General features: G+C 40.0%; 1 protein-coding gene across 4 annotated transcripts in view; it reads right to left on the bottom strand.

Annotated features, from left to right (window-relative positions):
- Positions 1 to 13,647, bottom strand: part of sema5a (sema domain, seven thrombospondin repeats (type 1 and type 1-like), transmembrane domain (TM) and short cytoplasmic domain, (semaphorin) 5A) — a 145,240-nt gene that overhangs the window by 48,115 nt on the left and 83,478 nt on the right. For all 4 annotated transcript variants that reach the window (XR_014801278.1, XR_014801277.1, XM_084939170.1 and 1 more), the window contains 3 exons: positions 10,818 to 11,022; positions 5,517 to 5,724; positions 3,704 to 3,821 (listed from right to left, as the gene is read on the bottom strand). Coding sequence is in view for 2 of the 4 variants with exons in the window: in XM_084939170.1 (XP_084795296.1) it covers positions 3,704 to 3,821; positions 5,517 to 5,724; positions 10,818 to 11,022 (531 nt within the window). In the remaining 2 variants the exon portion in view is untranslated. The remainder of the gene's footprint in view (positions 1 to 3,703; positions 3,822 to 5,516; positions 5,725 to 10,817; positions 11,023 to 13,647) is intronic.

Below are 13,647 nucleotides of genomic sequence, written 5' to 3' on the forward strand. Positions count from 1 at the left end.
CCGTAGTGAGATTCAGAGCTGCAGATGATATGAGCCATGTCGCCGCAACATTTCAGGATGATTTAAAAATGCAAAGAACACTTTCACACAAGGGGAAGAGGGAGCGTGATCATCAGCAGTTTTGGCAGAAGCAGAATACCGTCTGCCCTCCGCTCTTTTTGGTAATTGAACTCTGCTGTGTGCCTAAATGGGGTACCCTTGGCTGAGGCAGACGACATCAATGGGCTGCCTAGAAAGCAAACAACTATACAGCGACAGCCAATGCAGAAATATTGCCATATCATTTACAGCCGAGGCTATAAATGATTTGGTAGATGAATATTTCATGCTGTATATATCTCTCATTAAAAAATAAAGATCCAAAGAGAAATAAAATTACTTTTTTACTGGCAGGAAATGTAGTTTTTTTTCATTAAAATGCCAAAATAGAAGGGAAAAGGCGCCAGAAAGAGGACAATAGAAAAAATATGAAAGATGATGAAAAGCACTCATATTTCTTTATGGAATATAAAAATAATACTTTCTTTCACTGACTGAAAAAGCAAGAAAGGGGTCTCTTTTTATTCAAAAATATATATATAAAAAACATGCTTTAGATTTGGGCTTGGTGGAGGACAGGCAAAGCAGATACCTTACCAAAAATATTGAGTAAAAATTTCCATTTTACCTGAGTTAAAATTGGGACAAAAATGTCTGTTACTAAGACTTTCACCTCCCCTAAAACCACAGCAAAACACATTTTTTTTGCTTGTTTCCAGACATGAGACTGTGAAGCCAGATGGCGATTATGAATAGGTTGGTAAAGCATATCTCCTGTCTCTGCCTACACAACACTACTCAGTGTGCAAACCCTTGACTGGCCTCCAACTCCAGGCTTCCACTTCGCAGGAGAACAGACATTCAGCCAGTTTAGCCTTTGCAAACTGTTAATGGACTCACAGGGAGTGAAACTCTAGCTGTGATAAAAGAACGCTTCTTTATTTTCAGGTTTTACAAACTGCGACTAAATTGTTGTAGACTCCTACTGTCTGGTCATTCCTCAGTGTCAGCATATAAAGTTCATTTAGATTAACTCATGATCACTCTAAATGGACTAGACTGGACCAGACAAAGGTTAACCAAGCAAATATATACCCCATCAGTGGTGTGGGCAGTGATATGTGGCCACCTGAAAATGCATGAAAACTAAAGTATTAGTGGCTATGCAGCAAGAAACACAGGTAATATCTTCAATCAGCATTTAAAGTAATAACTTGAATTTTGGGGGGCGGGGGAGATGTGAACCCCCCCAAATGACAGTTAGATTAAAAGATAAACCATGCAGTGTTGCCAACTTAGCGACTTTGTCGCTATATTTAGCGAGTTTTCAGACCCCTTAGCGACTTTTTTCTAAAAAAAAGTCGCTAAAAAAAGACGTGAAAGCGCGTATCGCTTTTACTCTCAAAAAGCAGCGGGTGCTGTAACGCAGTCAGTTCTTCTTTTACTCTTATGCTGTTTTGTGGATCACAAGGTTTAAAACTACTTATAAACACACACACAAAGTAACTCCACCAGAGTGCCTATTTCGGGTCACTTTTTCCGGTCCAAGCCCGGGTAAAGGAGCAGGGTTGGAATTGTGACATTAAAAAAAACAATAATTGCTAAAAGAAATTTAATTTGTAGTTCTAAATAAACTCTAAATGCATTTAGGACGTTTTTTACTCACTTTATGTCTCTTCCACGATGTTATTTCTCTCTCCAACAACATAGGTTACAATTAGATTAGCATGACCAATTATGCAAATTAAGCGATGACGTCATTTAGCGACTTCTAGCGACTTTTAGGACAACCAATAGCGATTTTCCTTACTGAGGAGTTGGCAACACTGAAGCCATGCTGTCTCACGCCCATGATCAGACAGGTGACAATTACTTGAAGCTATGATACTGTTAGGAAAATGGGAGCGACAACTTGATTTTTACACTTTTGTTTTGTAAAATTTTACATCATATAACAACAACTTATAGAGAGAAGATATAAAAAAATGGACAAAGCCACTGTGACTGTGTGAAACCACACGTGAACATATTTGGACAGGAGCACAGAGCAGAGCAGCTTCTAGCTAATGCTAGCACTTTCTAGCTAGCTTAGCTAGCAACATGAAACCGTAATTTGGGGCAATACTGAAGTAGATTAAGTTGGCCTATCCTCAAAAAGAGATATTTTTGAAACACTTAGTTACAAAAAGAAAAGAAAAGAAAAGAGGAGCATATTTTAGTAAAGTTTGATGATTTAGTAGACAACAACAGCCACACTCCTCATTACAAAGCATTAATTACTTTTTAAACAGGCGGGTTACATCACTGCCCACTCACTAAACGTGAATTGGCAAATCAGCTCTAGATTAAAGCCCTTTAAAAAACAAAATTCCTGTCCTTTCACCCTCGATTGGTCGCGGCAGATGTCTGCCCCTCCCCAAGTCTGATTTCATCCTGTTAAAAGGGAGGTTTTCCTTCCCACTGTCTCCAAGTGGTTGCTCATGGTTGGAGTTTTCTCTTTTCTCTTTCTGTATTATCGTAGGGTCTTTATCTTGCAATAAAAAGCACACTGAGGTAACTGTGATTGTGATTAGGTGCTATATAAATAATATGAAACTGAAATGAATCGACTCAATTTTGGAGCCAATTTGAGGAGCATCATTTTTTGGCAGTTCTTGGCTTCATTTCACAGGCTTGAAGTTTGGGTTGCTGTTTAACCCTGTTTTCATGCTTTGTGCTATGCTAAGCTAACTGTGCCTTGGCTCCTCTTTCATTTTTAATGAGCAAATATGAGAATGATGTAAATTTCCCGCACATTAAAATGATTCACCAAAATGCTCAACTGATCATAAGTAGCAGAGCTAAATGTTTTGAAGCTGAAATTGCTTCAGTGAAAATGTGATCTTGATGAAATATTGACTAGAAATGTTGTGGTGAGCTCATGAAGCTTTTGCCTCTGGCACAAAGAAAAAACTCACTGTTGCACTTGCTGAAATGGTAATGCTTATTCATGCACATATATGCATGTGTAATTGTGTCCATGTATGCTCTTAATGGATATGCGGATGTGGTGTTGGCTAGCTTTCTGCCAGAGCTCTGCTGACAGATGCCATGGCTTGAGTGCCAAATATTTCCCTGAATATAAAGCCACATAAAAGAGCCACACAGCACTCTTGACTGGCTTGAAACTGATGTCTGTGAAACACTGCTCAAATTGATAGGCTTACCGCCCCCTAATACGGCTCCCAATGCTGGTGCACGTTAAAAATAAATGGAAGAGCTGTTGTGCTAATGAACCAGCAGTCGGAGGTGACTGATTGAGGCAGCGTTCTCGATCATTCTGAGGGTACATGCAGCTCCCTTAAAGTCAAGTTGTTCAGTCCTGAGATGTCTTTTGTTGTTGGGAAGGATATGTTTCACAGTGCTGGTTTTAGGGACTGCTCGTGAGCCGTGAAGATCTGGAGAGCAGGATGTAGCTTTCAATGGGGAAGAGTACAAATTAATGTAAGAAACGAATACATGCGAAAAAGAGAGTGAGCTTGCAGGTGGAGCAAGGATAATTGTGTTTTCTGCCAACTTTTGTTAAGTTTGAAAGCTGAAAAAAGAAAAATAAAGCAATCAAACACCAAGCGAGTAAGCTACAATGAAGTCTGTGCACATCACACAATAGCTTCATGATACTCACCGGGCATTTTGAGATGCTTTGCTCCCACTGGCTCATTCTGATGCTTTCCTCCAGAGTGGTGCATTTCTTTAGCAGCAGATCCCAACCGCAGTACGGGTCCCTCGCTCCTACACAGGCTCTGAAAGGAGAGAATAAAGTTCGGCATTTAATGGGCTTTTATTAACCTGTCATGTATGCATACAGACACCTCTGCATCGTTGCTTGACATGAAATCAAATATCAGGATGAAGAGGGAGATTACTGGGAGAGCTAAACGATAAGGTGCTGGAATAGGTGATGTATGGAAATATAGAACTGCGAGAGATAAGATGCTGGGGAAAGTGTCAAAAGAGTGACAGCACAGGAAATAAGAAAAAAAAACAAGAGAGGGGTACAGAGAGCGTTTGGGAGAGGACAAAGAAGAAAATTTACAGTGGGAATGTAAATCACCATCATGCATTGCAATGCATCAGCATCCTAGAATTATCTCCTAACACAGTTTAGTGACTGATTTTTCAGGTAATCTTCAGTCAAACACCAGGATTCATGCCATCACACATACATTCCTGACTCAAATAGCTTATCAGCTCCCACATGAGAATGCTGTAGTAAAGATAACCGGGTCTGTTTTTGCCGTATCTGCTTCAGATGTTTTGCTGAGTGCAATAAAAAGCCCGATGTTACTATTTTCATATAAATAAAAGTCTGCACTGACAGCACAATGACATATTTTTGAGCCGCAGGCTTCAATGCTGCCTGACATGCCCCTAGTGAAATGTAACAAAGTTGTCCGTGGGTTTCATAACAATGAACCGCATGCACACACAAACAAGTGAGCTTATGCAAGCAACACATGATCATACCCTATCTGGCTGTATAAAATTGCAGAAAGGGAAGACTCATGCTTTCCTGCACACACAAAGTGGCTGACATAATGTCTGGGTGACTGTAGGTGTCCAGACAAAATATCAGGGCCAAAGACAGGAGAACAAAATGAAAGGGAGAAGTAACACGTCAGTACCTGTCTTTCATGGGGCTGTACAGATCGTACACCTCCCATCGGTGAGCCACACAGCAAAAGACGGAGACAGCCGTCTAATATTTCAAATAGGCAAACCTCAAAGAAATGTCAGTGATGATCCCAGAAACACTCCCTGTAGCTGCCAGTCCGTGTCCAAGATTTTATTACTTTTATCTGTTTTTTTCTGTTCTGAATTCTCTCTTTAAGAAAAAAAAAAAAAAAAGCATCAGCGATGTGATGAAGTGCCATTATGGCTGCAGCATATATCACAGAGCCACAGCTGTAATATGAAGCCTTAAGTCTGTTGTGTATTCCAATAACAGCTCATTGTGCGAGAGATAAGGTATGCAGGTGTGATTCCTTTCCTGTGTGCCATGATGGATGGGATCCCAATCTTAGTGAGTCTTCACACCCCGGCCTCTGTCTCAGGTTTTCTTTGCCAATATTTATACCTTGATGGAGCTTCTTCCAGACAGACAGAAACTCAATATATCTGATAAACACACGCACACGGTCGCTGCAGGACTGTGCACAAGGCAGAAAACATGTGGTTTTGTGGGCGGGTCAATGACAATGAGCGACATCGAGACAGGGCAGCCGTGGGCACCTCCAGTGGCTCAGACAAAGCTGATTTAGAGGATTTTTAATCTCACCAAAGGCCCCTGATCAACACAAAGGCCTGGCTCCCTCAGATAAAGAGCATCTCGTGAAAGAGGGAGCTTTAAAATTTCGTTGTAAGCACATTTGCTTTTTTGACCATTTCAACTGAGATTAACGGTGTTGGGTTGTTGGTTTCTTTGCGCATGTACTCACTCTCTGCTCTTGTGGTAGCTGCATCTCTTGAGCGGGATCTTGATGACCTGGTCTCTCACACCCACGTATAGCTCGCTGCGGCTGTGCAGGATCAGCAGGCTCCGGATGTGCTGCCTCTTCCTGGGAGGGAACAGCTCGATCTCTTCTAAAAGGCAGCTCCCTGTAGACTGGTTGAGCGGGGAAAGCACTTTTTTGATAGTACCGTAATCTAGAAGAGAGAGAAAGAGCTGAGGTGAAGATTTGGCCACAAAGAGGAAGGAGGGTCATTTTCTGAACAAGAAAAGCAAAGAGGAAAAAAAAAGGAAAGAGCAAAAGGAGAGCCATGGTAACAATAGAGGAGTTTGAGGAGGGTAAACAACAACAACACATATTTGCTGGATGTGAACTCAGGGTGCGAGCGCACACAAATAACAATCACTTCCTAACACAGCGGCTGTGAAATAATACTGTCAAAAAGAATGGCGATGGCTGGTGTGCCGAGCTCTGTTATGCCGTCAACATGCAGCACTGTCGATGCAACCAGGGAATTGATATGGCACCTGAATCCATGATTTCTGGCCTACTTTGCTTTAAGGGGATATTCCAGGGGATAAAACCTCTTTGTAGCTTTGAGAGAGAGGAGTGTGTAAATCCATGTCACCGTGAATGTGTCCTGAACCTTATTTTCTGTAAAGGCGGGCCCTATGGGATAAGGTTAGGGACACATTTTCTTTGGAGAGAGTTAAAACAAATATCATCTATTATACATGCAATCCCCTGGGTGAAGAAAAAATAATTAGGTGCGCAGTGATGCCTAAGGAAGACGTGACATGCTAATAGATATTTTTAAGGCAGGGGATGCAGAAGTTAAGTTTTGCCCCCAGCACAAAGGGCAAGGGAGCAATTAGTTCTGAAAGTAGCAAGAAGTGTAGAATCCCAGTAAGGCTACATTACTTTGGTATTTGGGAGTTGGCTTGCTTGCTTGTTTTGGATGGCAGATATTAGACCACTCTGCCTGTAGTCCATAAATATACGAGTCTTAGAGTTACTACCTTTGCAGAGACATTAAAGGGATGGAGTTCTGGGTTGGAACCAAAAACATGAGCTGAATTTAGTTGGTTAGATAGAGGATAGGGAGTAGCTCCATAGTGCAGTGGTTTATGCATTAGCAAGCAAACAATCCACTGTTTTTTTCTCTGGAAGGAGACACAAACTCCTTTTGGGTTACATCAGGAAGGGTTTAAAAAATGGAGACCCCGTGTGAATAATGGAGCAGCAAAAAGTAGCTTACGTAGAGAGCTTTAATTGTGCTAATTGTGGCTAACATTAAGGTAGCTATTGATAGCTAGCTAATCTAGCTAGCTAGCTAATAGATAGCTACTTACTCATATTGTACTGTATAAATCAATCAATCAAAACTTTATAAGTACTTCTCATAAAGATGCAACTCAGATTTCTGTACACATTAAAAGGAGAAAATAAACAAAAATACACAGCTGGACACAAACACCTTTTTCACCCATCCTTCTCATCACCCCTCTGTCCCTACAACCCCACCTAGATATCGACACCCACCTGACAGATAAAAAAAAGATGTAAGGTAACTATAAAGGAAACTAAAGTGAACAAATAGATACACAAATATAATAAAAGAGGATTAACCATGTAAAGGAATGATTCAATGAACATGCCATTAAATATATGAAAAGTAAAATAAGTTTTAAAAGTCTCAGCAGGCCAGCAGTCATTAGGTAGACTGATCCACAAGCGTGGCACCTAATAACACATATGGCATAAGACAAAATAGTATTAATTAGTAGTATCACCATTTATCATCCTTCATATTATACTATTTATGATGTGTAGGCAGCTACTATATGTGCATAGGTGTTATTCTTACCCCGTACTTTCAAATTAGTTTTTAAAAAAGGTTTTCTATTTTTAAATCCAAGATTATTTTATTGTGCACACGTGTTTTAGAAAAACGTTGTGACTGTATGTTGAAGTTTAATAAAAATACACTGCAATGATTTCAGATCATTCGATTCATATTTAATCAAAATCATTAACTCAGGGCTCTAGATTAACTTTTTGCCATGGGCGTACCGGTACGCCTAACTTTAAAAAGTTAGGCGTACTGGCACAAAAGTTAGGCGCACACAAATTTTATAATAATTTATATAATATAATGTGTTTTTCTGGATACACTGTGCTTTTTCAGCATTCAAAGATTGATGACACCGTGTCAGAGCACTGGCTATGAATTTCAGAAGGATCAGGCCTTAACTTAACAGAAAAGTTAGCAATAGTTCTTTTCCTATTACAGCTACATCCACTTCTGTCGTGCCTAGGCTGCTCACTAGGGCTGGGTATCATCACTGATTTCTATAATCCATTCGATTCCGGTTTTCAAAGTCCCGATTCAATTCAACTTAGCCTCAGACAGTCAGAAATATTATAATTCTGATCATTTATCAGTACTGACTTCATCAGAATTGTGAACATCACAGCAGATGCCTTTGTGTGAAAGTAACTGAGAATAAAACACAGAAAAACATGAAGGAGATTTTCCTGGTCTGGCTTTTTATAGCAGATAACCTTAAAAATATTCTACAATGTTCTGCATATAAAGTTTAAATTTCTTCAGTATTGAACAACAGAAAAATAGGCTTTCTTGTCCGAGGTCATTTAAGTGAAAAAAAGAAAAAGAAAAGAAAAAGACAGCAGCCGACAGCGCTGTAAACAACGGTAGACTGGTGGGTAATAAGCGAATGAATCATACAGAAAACAGAGATTGGAGACGGGAAACTGTTCTTGAAGTACAGAGAGAGATAGAGAGAGAGCTAGCTGTGCATGAAGTGTGATTTTAATAGTCGTGGAAGCAAAACAGCAAAATTCATGACGACATTGATCAAATGTGAAGCGCAGTTTGCTGCTTCTTTTGCTGCTGGCTCGGTGAATTTTGGTTGGAGAGAGACAAAACCTGCAGCTCAGAATCAGCGCAAAAAGACGTAATCACAGCGCGGACCGGACGCATCAGAATCGCTAAGCTCCGACAGCGTGTCCGTCTACGGGCCGTCGGGTGAGAAAGCCGAGAAAGACAAAGTTGATTCTGATGCGTCGGTTCCGCTCCGTGTTTACGTCTTTGTGTGGAATCCGTGTACCTGCTCTCATTTGCTGTTTGGTTGTTGTTGAAATGGTTTTGTGAGCTTTAATCTGAGAATCTGGCGTTTCTGGCAAAACACAGTTATATTGAAAAGTCGATTCAGGATTTAATGAATTGATATCGCTTTATTCAAGCTACTCACCTCCCACTTCCACCTGCACTTTCAACTGGACCACGGCCAATCAGAGAGGTCCCGCCCCTTACTATCTCTGATTGGTTTAGTCCACGATAGGGGCAAAATGTGTGTCTGTTGTTGACCACAGGGAAAGTTGTAGATTTTTTTTTTTTTTCGCTACCCGAACAGTTGGTCGCACAGGTGCAACCAAATATTTTTTTTTAGTCGCACCACTGAAAAATTTGGTCGCATTTGCGACCAAATTGGTCGCACTCTAGAGCCCTGTAACTTCTTATTTGCTCAAAGTTAAATCATAGCAGATAAATTATAATAGATAATTATAGAATTATCTGTTTAATCAAAGATTAATGTAATCCTACTTCTATTTTTGTACTGTTGCAAATGTAGCTTATATTAGTCATAATATATGTCTTACTTCTGATATGTTTTATATGCATCCGTGTGGGGACGTCTAAGGTCACAGTTACTGTATCTAATTACTTTTGCAAATGACAAATTAGCTAAAGTTTTAATCATTAATGCCTTATGAGTAAGAAAAGCATTGTTTTTTTTCTTAAAGGATTTACCTGGTTAAAAGTTTAGCACTGCGGTGAACAATGAATTTAAAAGTCTTTTGCTTTTAACTGAATTCTGTTCACGTTAATGGAAAGAAAATAAATACTGCTTCAGGGCAGAAATTCCTAACTAGGGCTGAAAAACAAGGTGACTGCTTGCCACATGTTCAAATTGAAAACCCCCACACCTTCACATCTTTGGACCCCTAGTTGTAGCTAGCAGCTTTTCCACAATGGCCCCAATCAGTAGGGTGTGTTTAGGCGTTAATAATGGCATGTGATTAGGTACAGTATGTGTGCTAGCCAGTGGCCTTGGCAGCATTTCAGATGTTTTCATTAGCGTCTGGTTAGTGTCTAGGGAACTTGCAGTGTGGGCAACTCTGGTCGAATGCTACATTGATCACAGCCCCATGCAAACAATGAGAGGGGAGTTTTTGAGGGAGATGCCAAGCACGGAGGCAGCGAACTGGAACAGGTTGTGTGTGTGTTTGTGTGTGTGTGTGTTTTTGTGTGTGTGTGTGTAAGTAAGAGGGAGAAAAAGAGCTTGTATGCTTGTATATGAGATATCCAAAAATAACACTGACGCTACAACAGGAAGATCATGTTGACATTTCCCAGTGGGCTTATGGTACATTAGCACAGTGAAGTGGGTCACTACATTCAAATTCTGCTCAGTACACCTGTTCATAATGCACGTATGTGTGTTATATCATAATAAAGACACCCTGGTGCCTATCTGGTGTCTTGCTGATACCGTTTCCCCCACCTTGCCAAGTCTAACATCACATATTGTTACGCCATTATGATCAAACAGTGGACTGATAAGCAGACGGCACCACGCACGTCAGACTGGGTAACCATGCAAGCGCTGAATGTGTGTGTGTTATTAATTATCCATCTGTCTGCTTTTGATGCATCGCTGTCTGTTGTTTCATGGTATTTATGTTCTCTTCATGAGGGATTGCATGGGAGTGACATGTGGTGAGCCTGCCTGCATAATAGTTTATGTTGCGTCAGTGCATATGGAGAACATATGGAGGTAAAAAAGTGATTTAAACCCATGTCAAAGACAGAGCTTTGGCGTCTACATGATAATCATACTGATAGATTGGTTTCATTTGTCTTCACACAGCCCACTATTTTTCTCATACAGAGTGCACTTCAATAATGAGAGTATAATTTTAAGTATTTTACTGTGACAACCAATATTCATGGCTGTCGAAGTAACAATTAAAGCTAACATTTGAAAAATAATGACCCTTTTTTATGAATTAAGACAAATTTAGCTCTAATTTTGCCCACTTTAAATAAATAACATGTTTATGTAGGATACTGTTCCTCATAACAAGAAGCTAATAGAGAAAATTTATTTTTAGACCCTTTAATATGTCACACATTGACATCAGAAGGTCCAAAACTCAATGTGCACGAAAAAGAAATATGTAGATGCAATCTTAAAGACCTACCTGTGGCCAAATATATGATGTGGAACAGCGTGTCTTTCCCCTGCACCACATCCACTGCCACATGAGTGAAGCGGATGTTGTCCTCCATGAAGTAGGGCACAGGAACCACAGGTTGGATCACCTCATGCATCAGTAAAAACTTCTGCGCATCCTGCAAGTTTCTTTGAGTCAGGTTCACGTAAGCGCCGGAGTCGATGGTGCCGCACTGTGGGGAAGGTATGGGAGTCGGAAAGGAAGAAAAAAAAAAGAAAAAGTTTGACTGATTTCATTAATAAAAGCCTCTGGGATGGCAAGTTAATAAGCTTGAGCTTTTTGTTCAGAAGTACCACCAGAGATGGAAAAGGGAGGGATTGAATGATTAAACGAACAAGGCTTGAAAGTCAATTGCTGAGTCGTTGCACTGGTTTTCTATCCTCACAACCTCAAGACTTTGTAGTCAATACACCGAGGCTGATGGAAGGAGTCTGAATGTGATGTTTGACTGAGCAAGTAGTTATCTCTTTCATTAGATTCTTCTCCTCATATGCATATATATTGCTGGTGAGCTTTATTGGTACCCCCATAACAGTGTGTCTTGATTTTGTCATTCTTTACCTCAAAAGTATCTTCTTAAATCAGTTTTCAGGTCTTCGTTATTGCTACTCTGAAAATAAAGCATGCAACAATATCATTCAACCAAAGAACTCCCACCCTGCACTCAAAATGGCTTGCACACACGATTTTTGGACTGTAAAAATCTGCAGTCAAAACAACAGAAGTGTCTCACAGAAATGAGTGAATTCCATTGTTACAGATAAATTTGATTTTATCAGGCATTGTTTACTTGGAGTTCTCAAGTCCCGGTAGAGACCTGCGACTGAAGCAGAGTCAGTGCTGCGGCGCTGGCTTATAATAAGAAATATCTGCTATGTAACATATTTCCCAGAGTCTATTACTAAAAAAAAAAAACAGTTCAATAAAGTGAACTCTCTCCAAATGGGATTTTAAAGACGGAAATATTAAGGAGTCAAGAGGAGTATGGTTTCCTTTTTCACGTTAGAGGACATAGTAAAACCCAAGTGTGTTCATTTTTAAAACTGTATTGTTAACTGAATCTTTTTATTGGATGTTACTAAAACGATTTTTAGGATTTTGAAACGTCGTTTTTCAGTATAGTTCCAGCGATCACTATCACAGTGCACTACTATTGTAAAAAAAAAAAAAACAACACTTTGCAACTTTCTGTGTAACGTGATCACTGAGATTTTAAACAAACTGTAAAGTGTATCTACAGTTAGGTCCATAAATATTTGGGAAGAGACTTTTTTTTTTTTCTACTTTTAGTTCTGTACATTACCACAATGGATTTTAAATGAAACAACTCAGATGCAGTTGAAGTGCAGACTTAAAGCTGTTGTCAGGATTAGTGTCATGGATGAGAGAAGGAGGACCCAAACGCTGGACTCACAGGTAGGTAGGTGAAGGTTGGTGTTTATTGCCAACGGAGTGAACAAACAGAACAGAAGTCGGATAGGGCTGGCTGGCTGGCTGGACGACTGACTGAATGAATGAAGGACTGACTGACTGAATGAATGAATGAATGGCTAGCTGACTGAACGCAGGCGGAAACGACAACATAACATCACATGTACATCAATGACACGACAACGATCGGATGGAACTGAGGACTTAAATACACGCTGGGTGATGAATGATTAGAAACCGGTGAGTACGCAGCTGAACTTAGTCTGACTAATGATACATGGAAATAACTGGAACACAATACGCAGGCGGTATGCTGGCACAGAAAACATAGATGTGAAAATAAACTGAACATGACAAAACGGAAAACACTGGGTCAACGACCCAGGAACCCTGACAGCTGTCTTTTTTTAAATAAAAAGATTGCATAAAAATGTGAGGAACTAAAGCATTTTTAACACAATCCCTTCATTTCAGTGGCTCAAAAGTTATTGGATAAATTCTTAATTTCGAATACTTGGTTGAAAACTCTTTGCTGACAATGACAGCCTGGAGCTCATGGACCAACGCGTTTCGGCTTGTGGCCTTCATCAGGGTCCACCCTGATGAAGGCCACAAGCCGAAACGCGTTGGTCAATTATTAAAGTTGTTCATCTTCCCTCAAGTGTTGCTGGAGTTCCTGCTTTGTGAATTCTTTCATCCTCTCCATGCACCTTGGAAGCAGGTGAAGTTGTGCCAGAAAATTTTTGCTGCTTTGCTGAGTTCACCAGTGCTTTCTTTCTTTCTCAGAATGTACCAAACTGTAGATTTTGGCTAATATTGCAGCAATTTCTCGAAGGGGTTTTTTCTGTTTTCACAGCTTAAGGATGGCTTGTTTCACCTGCATGGAGAACTCCTTTGACCGCATGTTCTTCCAAATGTAAGCACCACACCTCAAATTATCTTCAGGTCTTTTATCTGCTTAACTGATAATGACATAATGAAGGAATTGCCCACACCTGCCCGTGAATAGCTTTTTTATCAATTGTGGAATTACTTTTGTACCTTTAAAAAGTGGGTAGCACTCATTAAGGAACTGAAACTCCGAAACCCTTCATCCAGTTTAAATGTGACAACCCTCAAATAAAAGCTGAGAGTCTACACATTATCTCCATGTCCATTATATACCTATAATTGGAATATGTTTCAGTAAACAGGTAAAAAAAACAAAACTTGTGGCAGTGTCCAAATATATATGGACCTAACTGTACTTCTTAAAGGTAAATAAACTACTTGAAAACACATTGGATTACCTGAAAGCTATATACTGAAAACCTGGCTGTGCTTCTCAGCTCTCTAAAAGTCAATGTTTGCGAGGCACTTGGTATTC

Source organism: Perissodus microlepis, chromosome 9 (assembly GCF_051167445.1).
Source record: "Perissodus microlepis isolate ML-2025 ecotype Zambia chromosome 9, ASM5116744v1, whole genome shotgun sequence".
In the NCBI taxonomy this organism is placed as follows: domain Eukaryota; kingdom Metazoa; phylum Chordata; class Actinopteri; order Cichliformes; family Cichlidae; genus Perissodus; species Perissodus microlepis.